The following is a 16016-nucleotide window of genomic DNA, read 5'->3' as shown; positions in this document are numbered from 1 at the left end:
ACAGTGGAATTGTGCAACTAGTAAAATAGCATTAAAAAAAAGCAAAATAAACAGACAAGAAACATGTGGCACCGCGCCCTAGAGATCAGAAGAAGTGAATTTCATTGTGTTCTGGGCATAGTAAGAATATGTTACACATGATCACTCCAGTGGTTAGGTTACCCCTCTACTGCAGGAGGGACAAGCTAGTGCTGATATATGTTGGAAAGTATTTTTATGGCACATATGTAGACTATTACTGCTTCTGCATAAACAGCAATGAATGTGTGTGATAGATTTGCTTTATAAAGATGAATCTTTAAAGGGACAGAAAACTCAAAATTATGATTCAGAAAGAGCATGCAATTTTAAAAGAATAGTCTAGTCAAAATTAAATTTTCGTGATTCATTTAATTTTAAGCAACTTTCCAATTTACTCCTATTATCAATTTTTCTTTGTTCTCTTGGTATCTTTATTTGAATATAAGCTTAAGAGCCAGCCCATTTCTGGTTCAGCACTTGGATAGCGCTTGCTGATTGGTTGCTACATTTAGACATCAATCAGAAAGCGCTACCCAGGTGCTGAACCAAAAATGGGCCGGCTCCTAAGCTTACATTCTTGCTTTTTCAAATAAAGATAACAAGAGAAAAAAGAAAAAATGATAATAGGAGTAAATTATAAAGTTGCTTAAAATTGCATTCTCTATCCGACTAGACTATTCCTTTTTAACAAATCTCCAAAGTATTCTATTATTTTAATTGCCTTGTGCTTTTTGTATCCTTTGTTGAAAAGCATAGGCGCTCAGGAACAATGCACTACTGGGATCTATCTGCTGATTGGTGGCTACACAGATATGCCTCTTATACCGTTCACCAGATGTGTTCATCTCAGTCCTACTAGTGCACTGCTGATCATATATGCAAAGAATAGTATAATAATGAATTGCTTTAACAAATAAAAGAATTGTATTTTTGCTATTTTTTGTGCCTTTAAGTTACAGTTGTATAAAATGATTTTTAATTCAACATGCTGTGCAAACTTGTGCCCAACTCATTCCTATGGACAGATTGTTTGGCTGATAAGTAACTTGTTTATTTGTTAGATTAAAATAATAAAGTAACTTTAATGCCCCTTTAATAATCTGTACTTTGTTATATAATAATCTGTACTTTGTTATATATATATATCTTTGATAAAAAAAAAAACCCTATATTCCTATCCCATGGTTTTACAGGCTTTAACCTGCTGGCATTTCATGTCTCCATAGCAGACCTGCTCATTATTTACAATCACTGTCTCATTTCTGCCCACTCTCGGTTGTATCATTTTGTAGTGGGATTTTACATTTCCAACACGTAGCCTGTTATAGCTTCTTATCTGAATTTTTTTTTATAATACATTTTTTTTTTTTTTTTTTTTGCAAACCCTAACCACCATTCTTATCATGCGATGATGCGAACCATTAAAGACCCGTACAAAATATAAATGTGACCTTGTATCAGTTATATACATGCATATATAGGATGATTCTTAGTGCACATGCACCTGTAGCAAAGCAAGGGTTACATTCAATGTCTCCCTAAAAAACCCTGCCCTAGGGCACAGACCCAGCAGGAGCACACTACAGTGTATCACAGAAGAATACAAATGACTGACACAGGGAAGGTAAAGCCTGAGCTCGGATCCCTGTCTGCTTGCAGCCTGCACACAAGCAAGGGAAGCTTACAAACTTGTGCTCATGTACACTTCCTGTTTCTCAGTCCTGGCTCTTCTGCGTGTTTTGGCTTTTTCAGATGTAGGGGAAAACGTGTGGCACCACCCCTCAGTGAGAGGGAAGGATTTGCTGTGTTTTGTTGCTGCATGATTCGTCCACTGACAGTCCTGAGCTGATTAACACGCTGCATGCTGATCCTTCGGGGCTGCTTATATACCCTTCTGCTTAGGATCTACAGAGGCTGGGTCAGGCTTACACACTTACTGCAACTCAGCAATTGGGGGGTCAGCAATGGGCTGTTGACAGGAGAGATGTTTCCAGACTTCTGCAATAAATACCTGGGACTTTGTTGTCACCTTACGCCCATGTAACCAACCTGGGGCCAAGTCTTAATTTCTGTGCACTAAAAAGATTTGGACAACTCCCACCTGTCACATTATCTGCCCAAATTACCATAACTGATCAAGGTGATCTTGGAACTTTCTGGGGGGTTTTGGGATTAAAGAATGGGAAGCACAGTTATGGACACCAAGAAGAAAAAAGATGCTTCTGCTAAGAAGAACACAAGTCCAAAAAAGAGGATGCTGAGAGTCCATATACCTGTAAGTACCTTTTGTGCCCCTCTGTACCGTCTTATGCAATCTGTTGCACATCTGTTGTGCCAGCCTACTCCTGGGCAGGAGGGGATGGTCTCTTGCAGCTGGCTATTCCCAGTGTGCGTATATTGCATGTTTCATATAGTACATTAATAGCATTACAGACATTAATCTTCCCAGAGTAAACATAAGCACATTGCTAAATTAAATGCTCATAGTTTGTAGAGCTGTCAGTTTATTGTTGCATTTTGTTTTGCATGTGCACAGTTACAGTGTTTAATGAAATTGCTAAATAAAAACACTGATTATATGTAAATGTTTTGATAAATGAAGTCTAGTCATACATTTTGTTGTGCAGTAAATATGTTTTAAGGCCTATGGTTAACAATCCAAAGTTTTTTAAATATTATGTACATAACGTTATTATAATATTTATTCTTGTCTTGTTTTAAAAGTACCAATTCTCTTTGTATGTGACTCAATCACACAGATACACGCACTAATAGGTAGATAGCTATATATTATATGTACTTTGATTAAAAACACACCCATCTAAATGCTATAGCAGGGAAATGCCATACTTCTTCACTGATTTTGTATGTGATCTTGGAAATATTTCTAGAGTGCCCTAGGCAAGAAAGCTTACACTGCAAACAAAATAATAAAATGTGTCAGATAACTTCTGTATGTTCCAGGTGTGTATTGCGGCCCCCAAGAGCAGCTCATAAACGGCTCAGATTGTTCAAAGGACTTAAAGGGAAATGAAATCCAAATGCTTTTCTTTAATGGTTCGGATAGAACATGCAATGTTAGATAACCTTCCAATTTATTTATATTATCTATTTTGTTTTATTCTCTGTGTATCTTTTATTTAAAAGTATAGCTAGGTGGGCTCAGAAGTTGCTGATTGGTGGCTGCACATATATGCCTCTTGTTATTGGCTTTGAGCTAGCTCCCAGTAGTTCCATACAATCCTAAAGACACATGCACACTCCTAAGCTCATTAGACCTACCTAAATGTACTCTTCAACAAAGGATATAAAGAGATTAAAGTAAATTAGCTAATAGAAGTAAATTGGAAAGTTGTTTAAAATTGTATGATCTAACTGGATAATGAAAGAGCAATGTTGGGTGTCTCTTACAAAATGTAATTATGCTTGGTGTATAATATACTGGAGGTAGGAAAAGGCCTGTATCCAAAAAAAACCCCAAATACATAGGAAATCTGTAGACTAGAAGGGACAACACTTTACTGTATGGTTATATCCTTTTCTTCAGCCTACATGAAACTCACGTTTTCTGTGTATCATATTATTGTGTACAATGATCAACAAAAACCCCACAGAATTATATTTATACCATGACTACATTTGTTGCCACTTCCAAAGGAGAGGAAACTACTATATTATAATTCAACATATTGAATGTTGGCAGTTCTCACATACAAATATGATTTCCTTTTTAACCATGCTAATTTATTTATTTATTTATTTATGTTGGTTTTTTTTAAATTTAATTTCTGATCCCTTTCTTATTCATGTAGTGAAATTAAGAGAAAAATCACTAGCTGAGATTATACACGTTTCTATTGTACTTTTTTTGTCACAAGCAGTTGTCATAGTAACAGCTGATGCCAGCAACATATAGTGCAGGTAAAGCTTACACCCAAAAACCATGACCTTTTTTTATGTCTAGAGACTCTTAATCAGAGGTCAAGTCGAGTGGGAACGCATGGGAATAGATTTCCTGCACTATTTTTGCAGGAGAAACTAAGTTCCCTCTGGACAGAGAACAGAAATACTTCAGTAAACACTGCTGCTGCTGGTGGGAGGAGCTGGACCACAGTCTGGTTAGAGGGATAGTGAGATCCTCTAGTAATGGGCAGTAACACTTCCTACAATACACTAAATGTAAGACTGTCAGCAGTCCTGCTTTGTTATCACCACTGTTATTAATATCTTTATTATCTTTTATTACAAATGGTGCTTACATTTCTGTGTGGCTTGCTTTAGCTCCCCTCAGCAGAAATAGAACTATTGCACCTTAAGTGGGTGAGACTCAGGCCGAAAGGCATCCATGCAATGTTTGTTTCTGTACTGCACAATGGGGCCTCTATAATCTTCATTATAACCCCCAAAAACCTGTATAGGACTCTATTTCATGTGGTTACTCTTGATGCCAATTTAGTAAGGTGATCACGGTTACAGCAGTGGTCACTGGGCTATGTTCAATATTATTTAATAAAATCTAGCCAAAAACTATACCTTTTTTTTTTTTTTTTTTTTTTTTTTTACAGTTTTGGCCGCAGCTTTCTCATATGCCATAACCTATAAATATAATAATGGTATATTGTGAATCTGCTGGCCTGTGGAAAAAAAACAATATATTTTTTGCGTCACTCACTGAAATTTGAATACAGTAGGGTTGTAATGTAAGTAGCAAAAAAGTTCAAAATTGGCTCAGCAAAAGGGTTAAATTACATTTTGACTTAACTCCCTCTCTTTTTCTTGGTATCCATTAGAATATGCTAAGGGTGGCTCACGAATGTATTGCCCACTAGATGTATAACATTGTTACAAACATTGTTGCAGATACTGTTTCTGTACAGTGCTCAAGACACACTCCTGAGCCTACCTCAGTATGCCCTAATGTATTGGTGCTAAGTTTCAACCAGTTTAACCAGCAGAAAGTGATCAATATTATAAGTAAATTTGAAAGATTATTTTTAAACTATGTGCTCTATTTGAACGATAAAACTTTAATCTTTCTGTGTGCCTTTAATAAAACATTGCAAAGGTAATTTATACTTTTGATACCTTGATACCCTCCAGTACTAACAAAGGATGAAGAGTGATCAAACCTATTATGCTTTTTTCCCCTTACACTTGAATATTCAAATGCTAAATTTGATATCCTAACCTTATATTTGATATACAAATAATAACCATTGTAAAACAAATATCAAGGGGAACATTTGTTTTGTCCATTCAGATGTAAAGACTGCCATCTATTTTTTTTACTTTATGAAAAAAGATTTTTAGTTTTACTGGAAAAAAAAGTGAGGTAAAAGCTGTTTAAATTTAAAAGGAAACTAATGATTATTGGCTGATAGGCTGTCAGCCAATGAGCAGTTAGCAGGAAATTTAAAGCAGCCAATGAGCATTAGTAGGAAGCACACAACTGATACCGTTATATTAGTTTCGGTTTAAACATCTCAACATTTAAAAAAAAAAAAAAAACTTTTTTCCCCATATAGATGATAGAGAATATGTTTATTATAAACGGTTTATTTAAACACAAAATTATACTATATTAAGCTAAATCACATCCACTTAAGGTTCTGTTATTATAGATTACTCAAATAAAGATGTTAAAGGGACATGAAAATCAAAAATAAACTTTGGTGGTTCAGACAGAGGCTTTTCATTGTACTCTTGGCATGTTGAATGAACAGCAATGCAATACTGGGAGCTAACTAAGCACATCAGGTGAACCAATCACAGTCACCAATAAGCAGCTAACTCCCAGTAATACATTGCTGCTCCTGAGCCTACCTAGGTATACTTTTCAACAAAGGATACCAAAAGAACAAAGCAAATTAGATAATACAAGTTCTGTCGAGAACTGCAATTCATCGAAAACTGCAATCTGACGTCCCTTCCGGTGAGTCTTCTATTTTAATATTTGTTTTGCCTCTGTCTGGGGTGGGGGGCACCGCTGCTCCTCTGGCATACACCCCAAGTAAACCTTGGAGAATGAGGTTTACAAGAGGGCCTTCGCCCCCTTTGAACCCCCCAGGCGAGGCAAAATAGATAGTAAAGATAGGCAATTACAGTGCCCATCTGATTGGTTGTAAATCCTGTCACTAACTGGACACGGACCAATCCGATGTATGGAACCACCAGAAGTGACATCAGATTGCAGTTTTTGATGAATTGCAGTTCTCGACAGAACGCAAGCAACAGTACAATAAAAAAATCCTGTTACATATTAGAGCATTTTGTTTTTATCCATTTATGTAATTTTATCAATCATATAATTTATGGCGAGTGGATATATTTTTTCAGTGTGATGCAAAGCTCTGTAGTAATTCATCTGACCCAATTTGGAACATTCTGTGCTCTTTTCTACAGCTGAGAATTCTGCTTATTGGTTTGATGCATTTATTTTTGCTAAATGATGTAATTGCTCATTTTAAAGATATTTGTATACAGGTGAAACTCGAAAAATTAGAATATCGTGCAAAAGTTAATTTATTTCACTAATGCAACTTAAAAGGTGAAACTAATATATGAGATAGACTCATTACATGCAAAGCAAGATAGTTCAAGCCGTGATTTGTCATAATTGTGATGATTATGGTTTACAGCTCATGAAAACCCAAAATCCACAATCTCAGAAAATTAGAATATTACATGCAATCAATAAAACAAGGATTGTACATACCTGTAGAACAATATTGGACCTCTGAAAAGTATAAGCATGCATACTGTAAGTACTCAGTACTTGGTTTGGGCCCCTTTTGCAGCAATTATTGCCTCAACGCGGCGTGGCATGGAAGCTATCAGCCTGTGGCACTGCTGAGGTGTTATGGAAGACCAGGATGCTTCAATAGCGGCCTTCAGCTCTTCTGCATTGTTCGGTCTCATGTCTCTCATCTTTCTCTTGGCAATGCCCCATAGATTCTCTATGGGGTTCAGGTCAGGCGAGTTTGCTGGCCAATCAAGCACAGTAATCCCACGGCCATTGAACCAGGTTTTGGTGCTTTTGGCAGTGTGGGCAGGTGCCAACTCCTGCTGGAAAAGGAAGTCAGCATCCCCATAGAGCTCGTCTGCGGAAGGAAGCATGAAGTGCTCCAAAATCTCCCGGTAGAAGGCTGCGTTGACCCTGGACTTAATGAAGCACAGTGGACCAACACCAGCAGATATATGGCTCCCCAAATCAACACAGACTGTGGAAACATCACCCTGGACTTCAAGCATCTTGCAGTGTGTGCCTCTCCATTCTTCTTCCATACTCTGGGTCCTTGGTTTCCAAATGAGATGCAAAATTTGCTCTCATCAGAAAAGAGGACTTTGGACCACTGAGCAACAGACCAAGTCTGTTTTTCTTTAGCCCAGGTAAGACGCTTCTGACGTTATTTGTTGTTCAGGAGTGGCTTGACAAGAGGAATACGACATTTGAAGCCCATGTCCAGGATCCGTCTGTGTGTGGTGGCTCTTGTGAAAGTCCCCAACACTTTTGAATGGCCTTTTCCTGACAATCCTCTCCAGGCTGCGGTCATCCCTGCTACTTGTGCACCTTTTTCTTCCACACTTTTTCCTTCCACATAACTTTCTATTAATGTGCTTTGATACAGCACTTTGGGAACATCCAACTTCTTTTGCAATTAGCTTTTGAGGCTTTCCCTCCTTATGGAGGGTGTCAATGATGGTTTTCTGCACAACTGTCAGGTCAGCAGTCTTTCCCATGATTATGATTCCTACTGAACCAGACTGAGAGACCATTTAAAGGCTCAGGAACCATTTGCAGGTTTTATGGCTTAATTAGCTGATTAGAGTGGGACACTTTGAGCCTAAAATATTGCACATTTTCACAATATTCTAATTTTCTGAGATTGTGGATTTGGGGTTTTCATGAGCTGTAAGACATAATCATCACAATTATGACAAATCACGGCTTGAACTGTCTTGCTTTGCATGTAATGAGTCTATCTCATATATTAGTTTCACCTTTTAAGTTACATTAGTGAAATAAATGAACTTTTGCACAATATTCTAATTTTTCAAGTTTCACCTGTAGAAGGTTATGTGTTTTCAATTAATAACTATTCTGAAAAAGTGCCCTTTTGTTTGAAAAGGTTATTCTGCCATAATTGATCCTGATAACTGACAAAATATCAATCATTTTAGTGTCATTTAATCAATAAAATTAGAATTTAAGTTTTGTCAATGACAATATATGTTACAAATAGATTGAGAACACTTCCATAACATATTTAATTAATATGTTCATTGTTGAATAAAAGGAATCTTCGTTTTTTTTGAGCAATTAAGGAAAGAAATGCATATATTCTGTGAAAACTGATAATGAGAATGAAGTTAGAGGATTATGTACATGAGAGGAAAGCAGGGGCATTAGGATGCATAGGTACCAGCCTACTTACTATGCTTGCTGTGTAAAGGGTTCCTCCCTAAGTATTAAGGTGATTAAACACCGCAGAACACTGCCCACTACAGCCAATCAGGAACTGTACTGGGGAATGTATACATTCTTCTTAAAGGTACAGTCTATAACAAATAAAATGCTGTATTCAGATTATTTTACTCTGCTTTACTTCTTCAAAATAGTTCAATATGTTGTCTGAATTGTACCACAGCAGCTGAGTTGCATTATGAAGTAGCTGGGTGGGAGCAATGTTATAAATTGTTCTGTTATTTATAAATGTTACGTTACTTATCCAAAAGTACAAATTAATTGCACAATTTAACATAAATCAATATAATGATAATTTGTGCAACAAACATTGCAACAAAAATAATTTTAAGTCATTTTAGCTTTCTACTGGATTTAATTTTAGCCGGGTGTTCAGTAAAATTGTTGTAGAGAGAACACTATACCACTGGAATATGAGCACAACTTTGATCTATGTATTTAACACCTTGATAGGCACTGAACACATACTAAAAAAAAACAGAACTTCTTTAAAAATAAGATTCTCTAACAAGATGCACTTTATTTGTATATTAGAATTTGCCTTTAAGTAGATATATAGCTTGAAACGGTGAGTGGACTTCATAGTGGGGACTTCACTCCTGGCTTCCAGCTGCCTGATCCACTAGTGAACTAACTAACTAATAAAACCTGGGCTCATTAAAACCCAGCCGCAACTCCACATTGAATTGAGTATTTTAGCCCCTGAGCAATCGTGACTCCAGCCCAGACCACCCTAACCAACCCTGTAACTAGACTGCTACCACAGTCTCTTGGTCCCAGGTCAAAAAAGTCTACTTGAAATTTTCTATTGTTTAAAAAGATAATCCCTTTATTACCAATTCCCCAGATTGCATAACTAACACTGTTGTAGAAATACACTTTTTACCTCATATCTAAGCCTCTCGCAGACTGCCCCCTTATCTCAGTGCTTTTGACAGACTTGCATTTCAGCCAATTAGTGCTAACTCAAAAATAACTCCACGGTAGTGAGCACAATGTTATCTATATGGCACACAAGAACAAGCACTGTCTAACTATGAAAAGGTAATAAAATGCACTGAGATAAGAGGCAGCCTTTAGGGGTTAGAAATCAGCCTTAGAGCCTACCTAGGTTTAGCCTTCAAGAAAGAATACCAAGATAACAAATTACATGATGATAAAAATAAATTGGTTGCATTATGAAAATTAAATTTGGACTTTAATCTCCCTTTAAATATTATAAGTTTTGCATATCTGGGACCTACTGGGCTGATAATTCTTTTTAATTTATCTCTACAGGTATATTTATAAATCCAGCCCTAGCCATAGCACTGTACATAAGCCATCATCTAATGCCCAAGAATGTTGGCTCCTCTGCTCACCAAGCCCATGTCAGATATTTGTATTCCATTGGTTCTGGCATTTGCACTAATATAGTACATGCACATGTGCATGCTGGGAGCAGAAGACACTCATAGGCTGGAGATGTCAGTCAGACCTGTCCCTGAAAATCTGTTTTTATTCAAGGATAGCCTTAAAGGACCAGTAAATACAGCATATTTGCAAAAACAACAAATGCATGATAACAAGACAGTGCAATAGCACTTAGTCTAAACTTCAAATGAGCAGTAGATTTTCAAAGTTATGTCTATTTCCACTCCTGTATCATGTGACAGTCACAAATCCATATACGTATATTCTGTAAATTTGTGCACAAAAAGTGTAAATATAAAAAGACTGTGCACATTTTGTTAATGGAAGTAAATTGGGAAGTTGTTTAAAATTGCATGCTCTATATGAATAATGAAAGCTTAATTTTGACTTGAGTGTCCCTTTAAGCAGCCTTTACTTAAAATCTAAAAAAAAGAGAATTATAATGTGTATTGTTTTACAAAGTTGTTCTTCTTGGTTTTATCTACCAGCATTTGAAGGTGACTACATTAGAGCATGGATTCCCTATGATCTTTTTTTAAAAAGATGGCAGAACTGCTTGTACCTCTATAAATATTTTTGGCACATTTTCAGTCTTTTAGGATTTCAAGCATGAAGTTGAAGGAAAATTATCATTGTTTGGAATAAGACTTGAGGGATCAGAGGTGCATTGTTTTTGTCATCAGAGCTAGTTAAACCATAGAAAATAATAGTGATCACACGGTTAATCAGTGTGGGAGTGCCTGGTTTTGGAGATATGTCAAGTACTGTGTGTTTATATTTGTCCTATAGTTACCAGTGCGTGCCCCATAGCCAGAAACACTTCGCACTACAAACAAGTTTGTTATAAGACACGCCCATATTTGCGCTTTTATTTATACCTGTCTTACCAAAGTGTAAATTCTGATCCTGCATATTTTAGCCAAAAACTGTGCTTGATTTTTGTTAAAGGGACATTATAGCGGCACTTTAACTCTGTGTTTAACCTCATAAGTGCAGGACAAATGTAAACACACAGTGCTTGACATATCTCCAAAACCAGGCTCTCCCACACCGATTAGCTATATGATCATTAAAAATAAAATGACTTTAAATGGCATCGATAATGATAAAATTACATACATAGAGCATGAAATTATATCAATAGCGTTGCTGCAAATCTATGTGATTACCCGCTGCAAAAGGGTGAAACACATAGTTGAAAGTACGACATGGGAGCCATCGAACACTGCTGGTCCTTAGAGGAAACAGAGACACCAGCTGTGCGACTAACACTGTTGATTGGATCAACGGAGGTGTCATAGTGATAAATTGATTAATTACATTCTGTAATTAATTAAAGTATGTCATTTTATCATTATAAACAATATTTAAAGTAATATTTTGTTTATGCTTTAGAAATGATTCACTGCAGAGCAAATGATATGTGTGCAAAATAAAAAATGTATAAATGTTTGCAACGGTTATTTTGGATTGATTTGCAGCCCTCAGACACACCCCTTGAAAAGCATCTGGATTGTTGTTTATCTTGTTCATTTTTCTGTGACCAATAAGGTACAGATTTAAACAAGTTCCTACCATATCAGCCAGTTACTGTGCAGCATGGAGGAGTGTCAGTGTTCTACATTCCGTGGAATTAACTCCAGCTCAAAACAGATAAAAATAATACTTATTTATTTATGCACAATTAAACATTTTATGGTGAATGAAATGCTAATATCCCTTTAAGAAATTTTCTAATTTGGAGCATTTTTACAAACTATGTTATCTAAAAAAAATAGGCTCTTGGGGGCCTATTTATAATGGTGCGAGCGGACATGATCCGATATTGTAGATCTTGTCCGCTGCATATCGATAAATACTGACAGCATACGCTGTCATCATTTATAATTGCACCAGCAGTTCTTGTGAACTGATGGTGCAATGCCGCCCCCTGCAGATTTGCGGCCGATCGGCCGCTAGCCGGTGGTGTCAATCAACCCGATCGTATTCGATCTGGTTGGTTTCTGTTCGCCGCCTGAGAGCAGGCGGACAAGTTATGGAGCAGCGGTCCCTTGGTGTTGATCTTAGAGCCTTGTGAGCTCCTGCTTAGTTTGTACATATTGTGCATCTACCAACACTTAGCCTACTAACCAGTCGGGGTGTGTATGTTCTTAATTGTCCCATTAGTCAAATTTCCCTTTATGTTATCTAAAAGAGGGCATTTCATAATGTATTATATTTTTTCCTTTTGAAGATTTATGTTCCAGTCTTGAATATTCAAAAGCGTTCTTGTAGGGTTTAAAGAGGCATGACTCTCTCCACCAATACAGCTGTGTGAGTTGTCCTTATCAAACAGTGAACATTAACAGGAAGTACACATATGTTATTGCGGTTTCAATAAACATATTTTCAACATGTTGAACCATTTACCCCAAATGGATGTGGATCAACATCATACGGTACCTAGCCCATTGTACCGTATAACTTAGACCTACGGCCATAATGCTGGAAGCCCAAGCAGGCTTGGTGTGTGAAGGGATAGTTTACTCAAAAAAATTCTCCCCTTTAATTTGTTCAAAATGCTCCACTTGCTGGAGCATTTACCTGCTGGAGTGTATTAAATTGTTTACCCTTATATTGGCATTTGATATAGTTAATTTAGCCTGTGGTATCCTCACCTATTCTGAAAGTTTCTGGCCTTAGGTCCAAGCTACAGATAAGATGTGTAAACACAGCTGAAGAAATTACACTCCCAGTGGGTATAGAATAGATAAGGCAATAAAATATTAATTTTCTTCTGGTCTTTCGTTTATGGGCAGATATAAGATAAAGAAGCATATACACTCATCGGCCACTTTATTAGGTACACCAGTGATTTTTAACCTTTTTTTTGCCGTGGCACACTTTTTTACATTAAAAAATCCTGTGGCACACCACCATCCCAAAATTAAAAAAAAATCACACATTGTAGCCTAATACAGCATATATATACACATACACACATACTGTATGTATTGTGCTGTTATGCCATGCCTCCTACAAACTACCCCTGCACTGGGAGTAAAAAACAAGCAAAGTTTAAAAAATATGTCACACTGTTGTCAGTCTGCCGTGGCACACCTGAGGATCTCTCACGGCACACTAGTGTACACTGAGGTACACCTTGCTAGTACCAGGTTGAACCCCCTTTTGCCTTCAGCACTGCCTAATTCTTCATGGCATATATATAATAAGGTGTTGGAAACATTCCTCAGAGATTTTCGTCCATATTGACATGACAGCATCACGCAGTTGCTGCAGATTTGTCGGCTGCACATCCATGATGCGAATCTCCCTTTCAACCACATCCCGAAAGGTGCTATATTGGATTGAGATCTGGTGACTGTGGTGGCCATTGAAGTACAGAGAACTCATTGTCATGGTCAAGAAACTAGTTTGAGATGATTTGAGCTTTGTGACATGGTGCATTATCTTGCTGGAAGTAGCCATCAGAAGATGGGTACACTGTAGTCATGAAGGGATGAACATGGTCAGCAACAATACTCAGGTAGGCCCTGCCATTTAAACAATGCTCAATTGGTACTAAGGGGCCTAATGTGTGCCAAGAAAATATCCCCCACAACATTACACCACCACCACCAGCCTGAACCGTTGATACAAGGCAGGATGGATCCATGCTTTCATGCTGTTTACGTCAAATTCTGACCATACCATCTGAATGTCACAGCTGAAAGCAAAACTCATCAGACCAGGCAACGTTTTTCCAATCTTCTATTGTCCAAGTTTGGTGAACCTGTGCGAATTGTAGCCTCAGTTTCCTGTTCTTAGCTGACAGGAGTGGCACCCGGTGTGGTCTTCTGCTACTGTAGCCCATCTACCTCAAGGTTCAACGTGTTGTGTGTTCAGAGATGGTATTCTGCATATATTGGTTGTAACGAGTGGGTTTTTGAGCTACTGTTGCCTTTCTATCATCTTGAACCAGTCTGCCCATTCTCGTCTGACATCAACAAGGCATTGTCATCCACACAACTGCCACTCACTGGATATTTTCTCTTTTTCGGATCATTCTCTGTAAGCCCTAGAGATGGTTGTGCGTGAAAATCCCAGTAGATCAGCAGTTTTTTTAAATACTCAAACCAGCCCGCCTGGCACCAACAACCATGCAACGTTCAAAGTCACTTAATTGATTGGCTAATTAATAATTTGTGTTACCAAGCAATTGAACAGGTGCACCTAATAAAGTGGCTGGTGAGGGCATGTGTACACAATGTGATAAAGTAATAAGATATGATTATGCCTACAAGCTCAACCCATTTTATTTGATCGTGGCTTCAAAACAAAAAATCTATTTCAAATACACAAATGAATCTTAAAAATCAAATTCTCATACATTTATTACTCTGCAGTTGGTAAAAAAGTACTTGGAAACACATTATGAGAAAAACAATTTTACAGTTTACTGTCCCTTTAAGTGAGAACTGAGACTTGCTGGTTGTGGGCTTTCAGCATCTGTCCTCATATGGTAATAGTACACAAACAGTGCCCCATTACCATATGAAGCCAGATTGCAAGATCATTACAGACATTGTCATTGTATTGGTCTGTAATGATCATCATTTGTGCCGGTGGGAGATGTAGGCGGGAAAGGGGTGGGCGGCTAAGCAGCAGAGGGAGAGGCGGGACCCTACACTACGGCAAATATGTTTTGTAGGGAGAGAGAGGCAGAAAAAGGGGGGATTGGGGGGGTCCCTACATGACTATTGTGGGGAGAGGGTACCCTACACCACAGGAACAAAATATATTAGTTAATAAATAATAAATTAAAAATATACAGACAGCTGCCAGTACCTAAGATGACTGCCACTAGTGGGAGGATAGAGAGTTAGAGAACTGCTTGGGAGGGATCAGGGAGCTGAGAGGGTTGAGGAAAGATTCCTACACTGCAGAATAAAAAAGATCAGGTAGGGATTATGGGGTGGGACGTGTCAGGTGAGACGGTAACCCTTACACTAGAGCAAATATTAATCTTACAAGCTACAGGAAGCTTCAGTGGTCTCGGAGTTATAGCTGAGAGCTGTAATTCCTGAGCTCATGGCATCTGTCTTCATATGGATCTGGAGCACGAAGGCAGATACCAGATAAGGGAATACGGGAGGCAGGTGGGCGGTCCAGCAGCGGGAGGGGGATGAAGGAGGATGGCCCTACAATGCAGAAAAATAAAAAATAAAAGGAGGGATGGAGGGTTCCTGACTAACTATCGGGGGAGGGTTAAAGAGCTATTTGGGGGGATCAGCGAGGTGGGAAAAAAATAAATATATATATAAAAATATACAATTATAAAAAAATAAATTAACTGCATACAGGGAGACTGTGCAGTTAGTGGCCTTCTAATTACCAAAAAAACAATGGCAAAGCCATACATGTCTGCTAATTCTGAACAAAAGGGATCCCAGAAAAGCTTTTACAAGCGGTATGTAAATAATTCTGTGAGAAACCTAAAGTTTGTTAAAAAGTTAACAATTTCTTTTATATGATCACATTTGGCGGCAAAATGGTAGCATCAAATATACCAAAATGGGCCTAGTTCAATACCTTGGGTTGTCTACTTAAAAAATATATAGTGTTTTGACAGGTAAACAAATAAAACAAAGCACTATTTATGTTTAAATGGAGTGATGCCCAAAATACCGGAATTTTTCAGCATTTTTGCTAAGTTTTTCTCTGAAATTTTCAGTAGCAAAGAGGTTAAATGCAGCCTCTTCATGTGCATAAGGAATATGCTGCTGGGGGTGTTTCTATGTCCACTTTTCAAAGTTTCAAAGTATATCTTTGTAAACTTTTCACTTGATTTTCTTTAATTGCTGCTTATTTATATGTAGGATTTAACATTTTTGTATTTATTGTCCCTGTGAAGCAACAACTTTTACTAGACACCGTAACTCCCTGGAAGTTTTAACAAACACCTAAAGCATACGCAATATCTAGCTGTCAACCGCCATCCCCCCACCACAATAACTAAATAAAATGTATTTACCCCTAATCCGCCAACCCCTACAGCGCAAACTACCTAATAACGTTATTAACCTCTAATCCGCCACCCACCCAAAACTCAAAGTAT

At 37.6% G+C, this 16016-nt stretch overlaps 1 protein-coding gene across 1 annotated transcript in view; it reads left to right on the top strand.

The window, feature by feature from the left end:
* The first annotated feature begins 1854 nt into the window (after positions 1 to 1854).
* The window catches only part of PRKAG2 (protein kinase AMP-activated non-catalytic subunit gamma 2), an 889218-nt gene continuing 875056 nt past the window's right edge, over positions 1855 to 16016 (top strand). The window contains exon 1 of the mRNA XM_053713799.1: positions 1855 to 2296. Coding sequence (XP_053569774.1) covers positions 2201 to 2296 — 96 coding nt within the window. The 5' untranslated portion in view covers positions 1855 to 2200. The remainder of the gene's footprint in view (positions 2297 to 16016) is intronic.

Source organism: Bombina bombina, chromosome 5, assembly GCF_027579735.1.
Source record: "Bombina bombina isolate aBomBom1 chromosome 5, aBomBom1.pri, whole genome shotgun sequence".
NCBI classification, from domain to species: Eukaryota; Metazoa; Chordata; class Amphibia; order Anura; family Bombinatoridae; genus Bombina; species Bombina bombina.
This window is presented reverse-complemented; position numbering and strand designations above follow the sequence as displayed.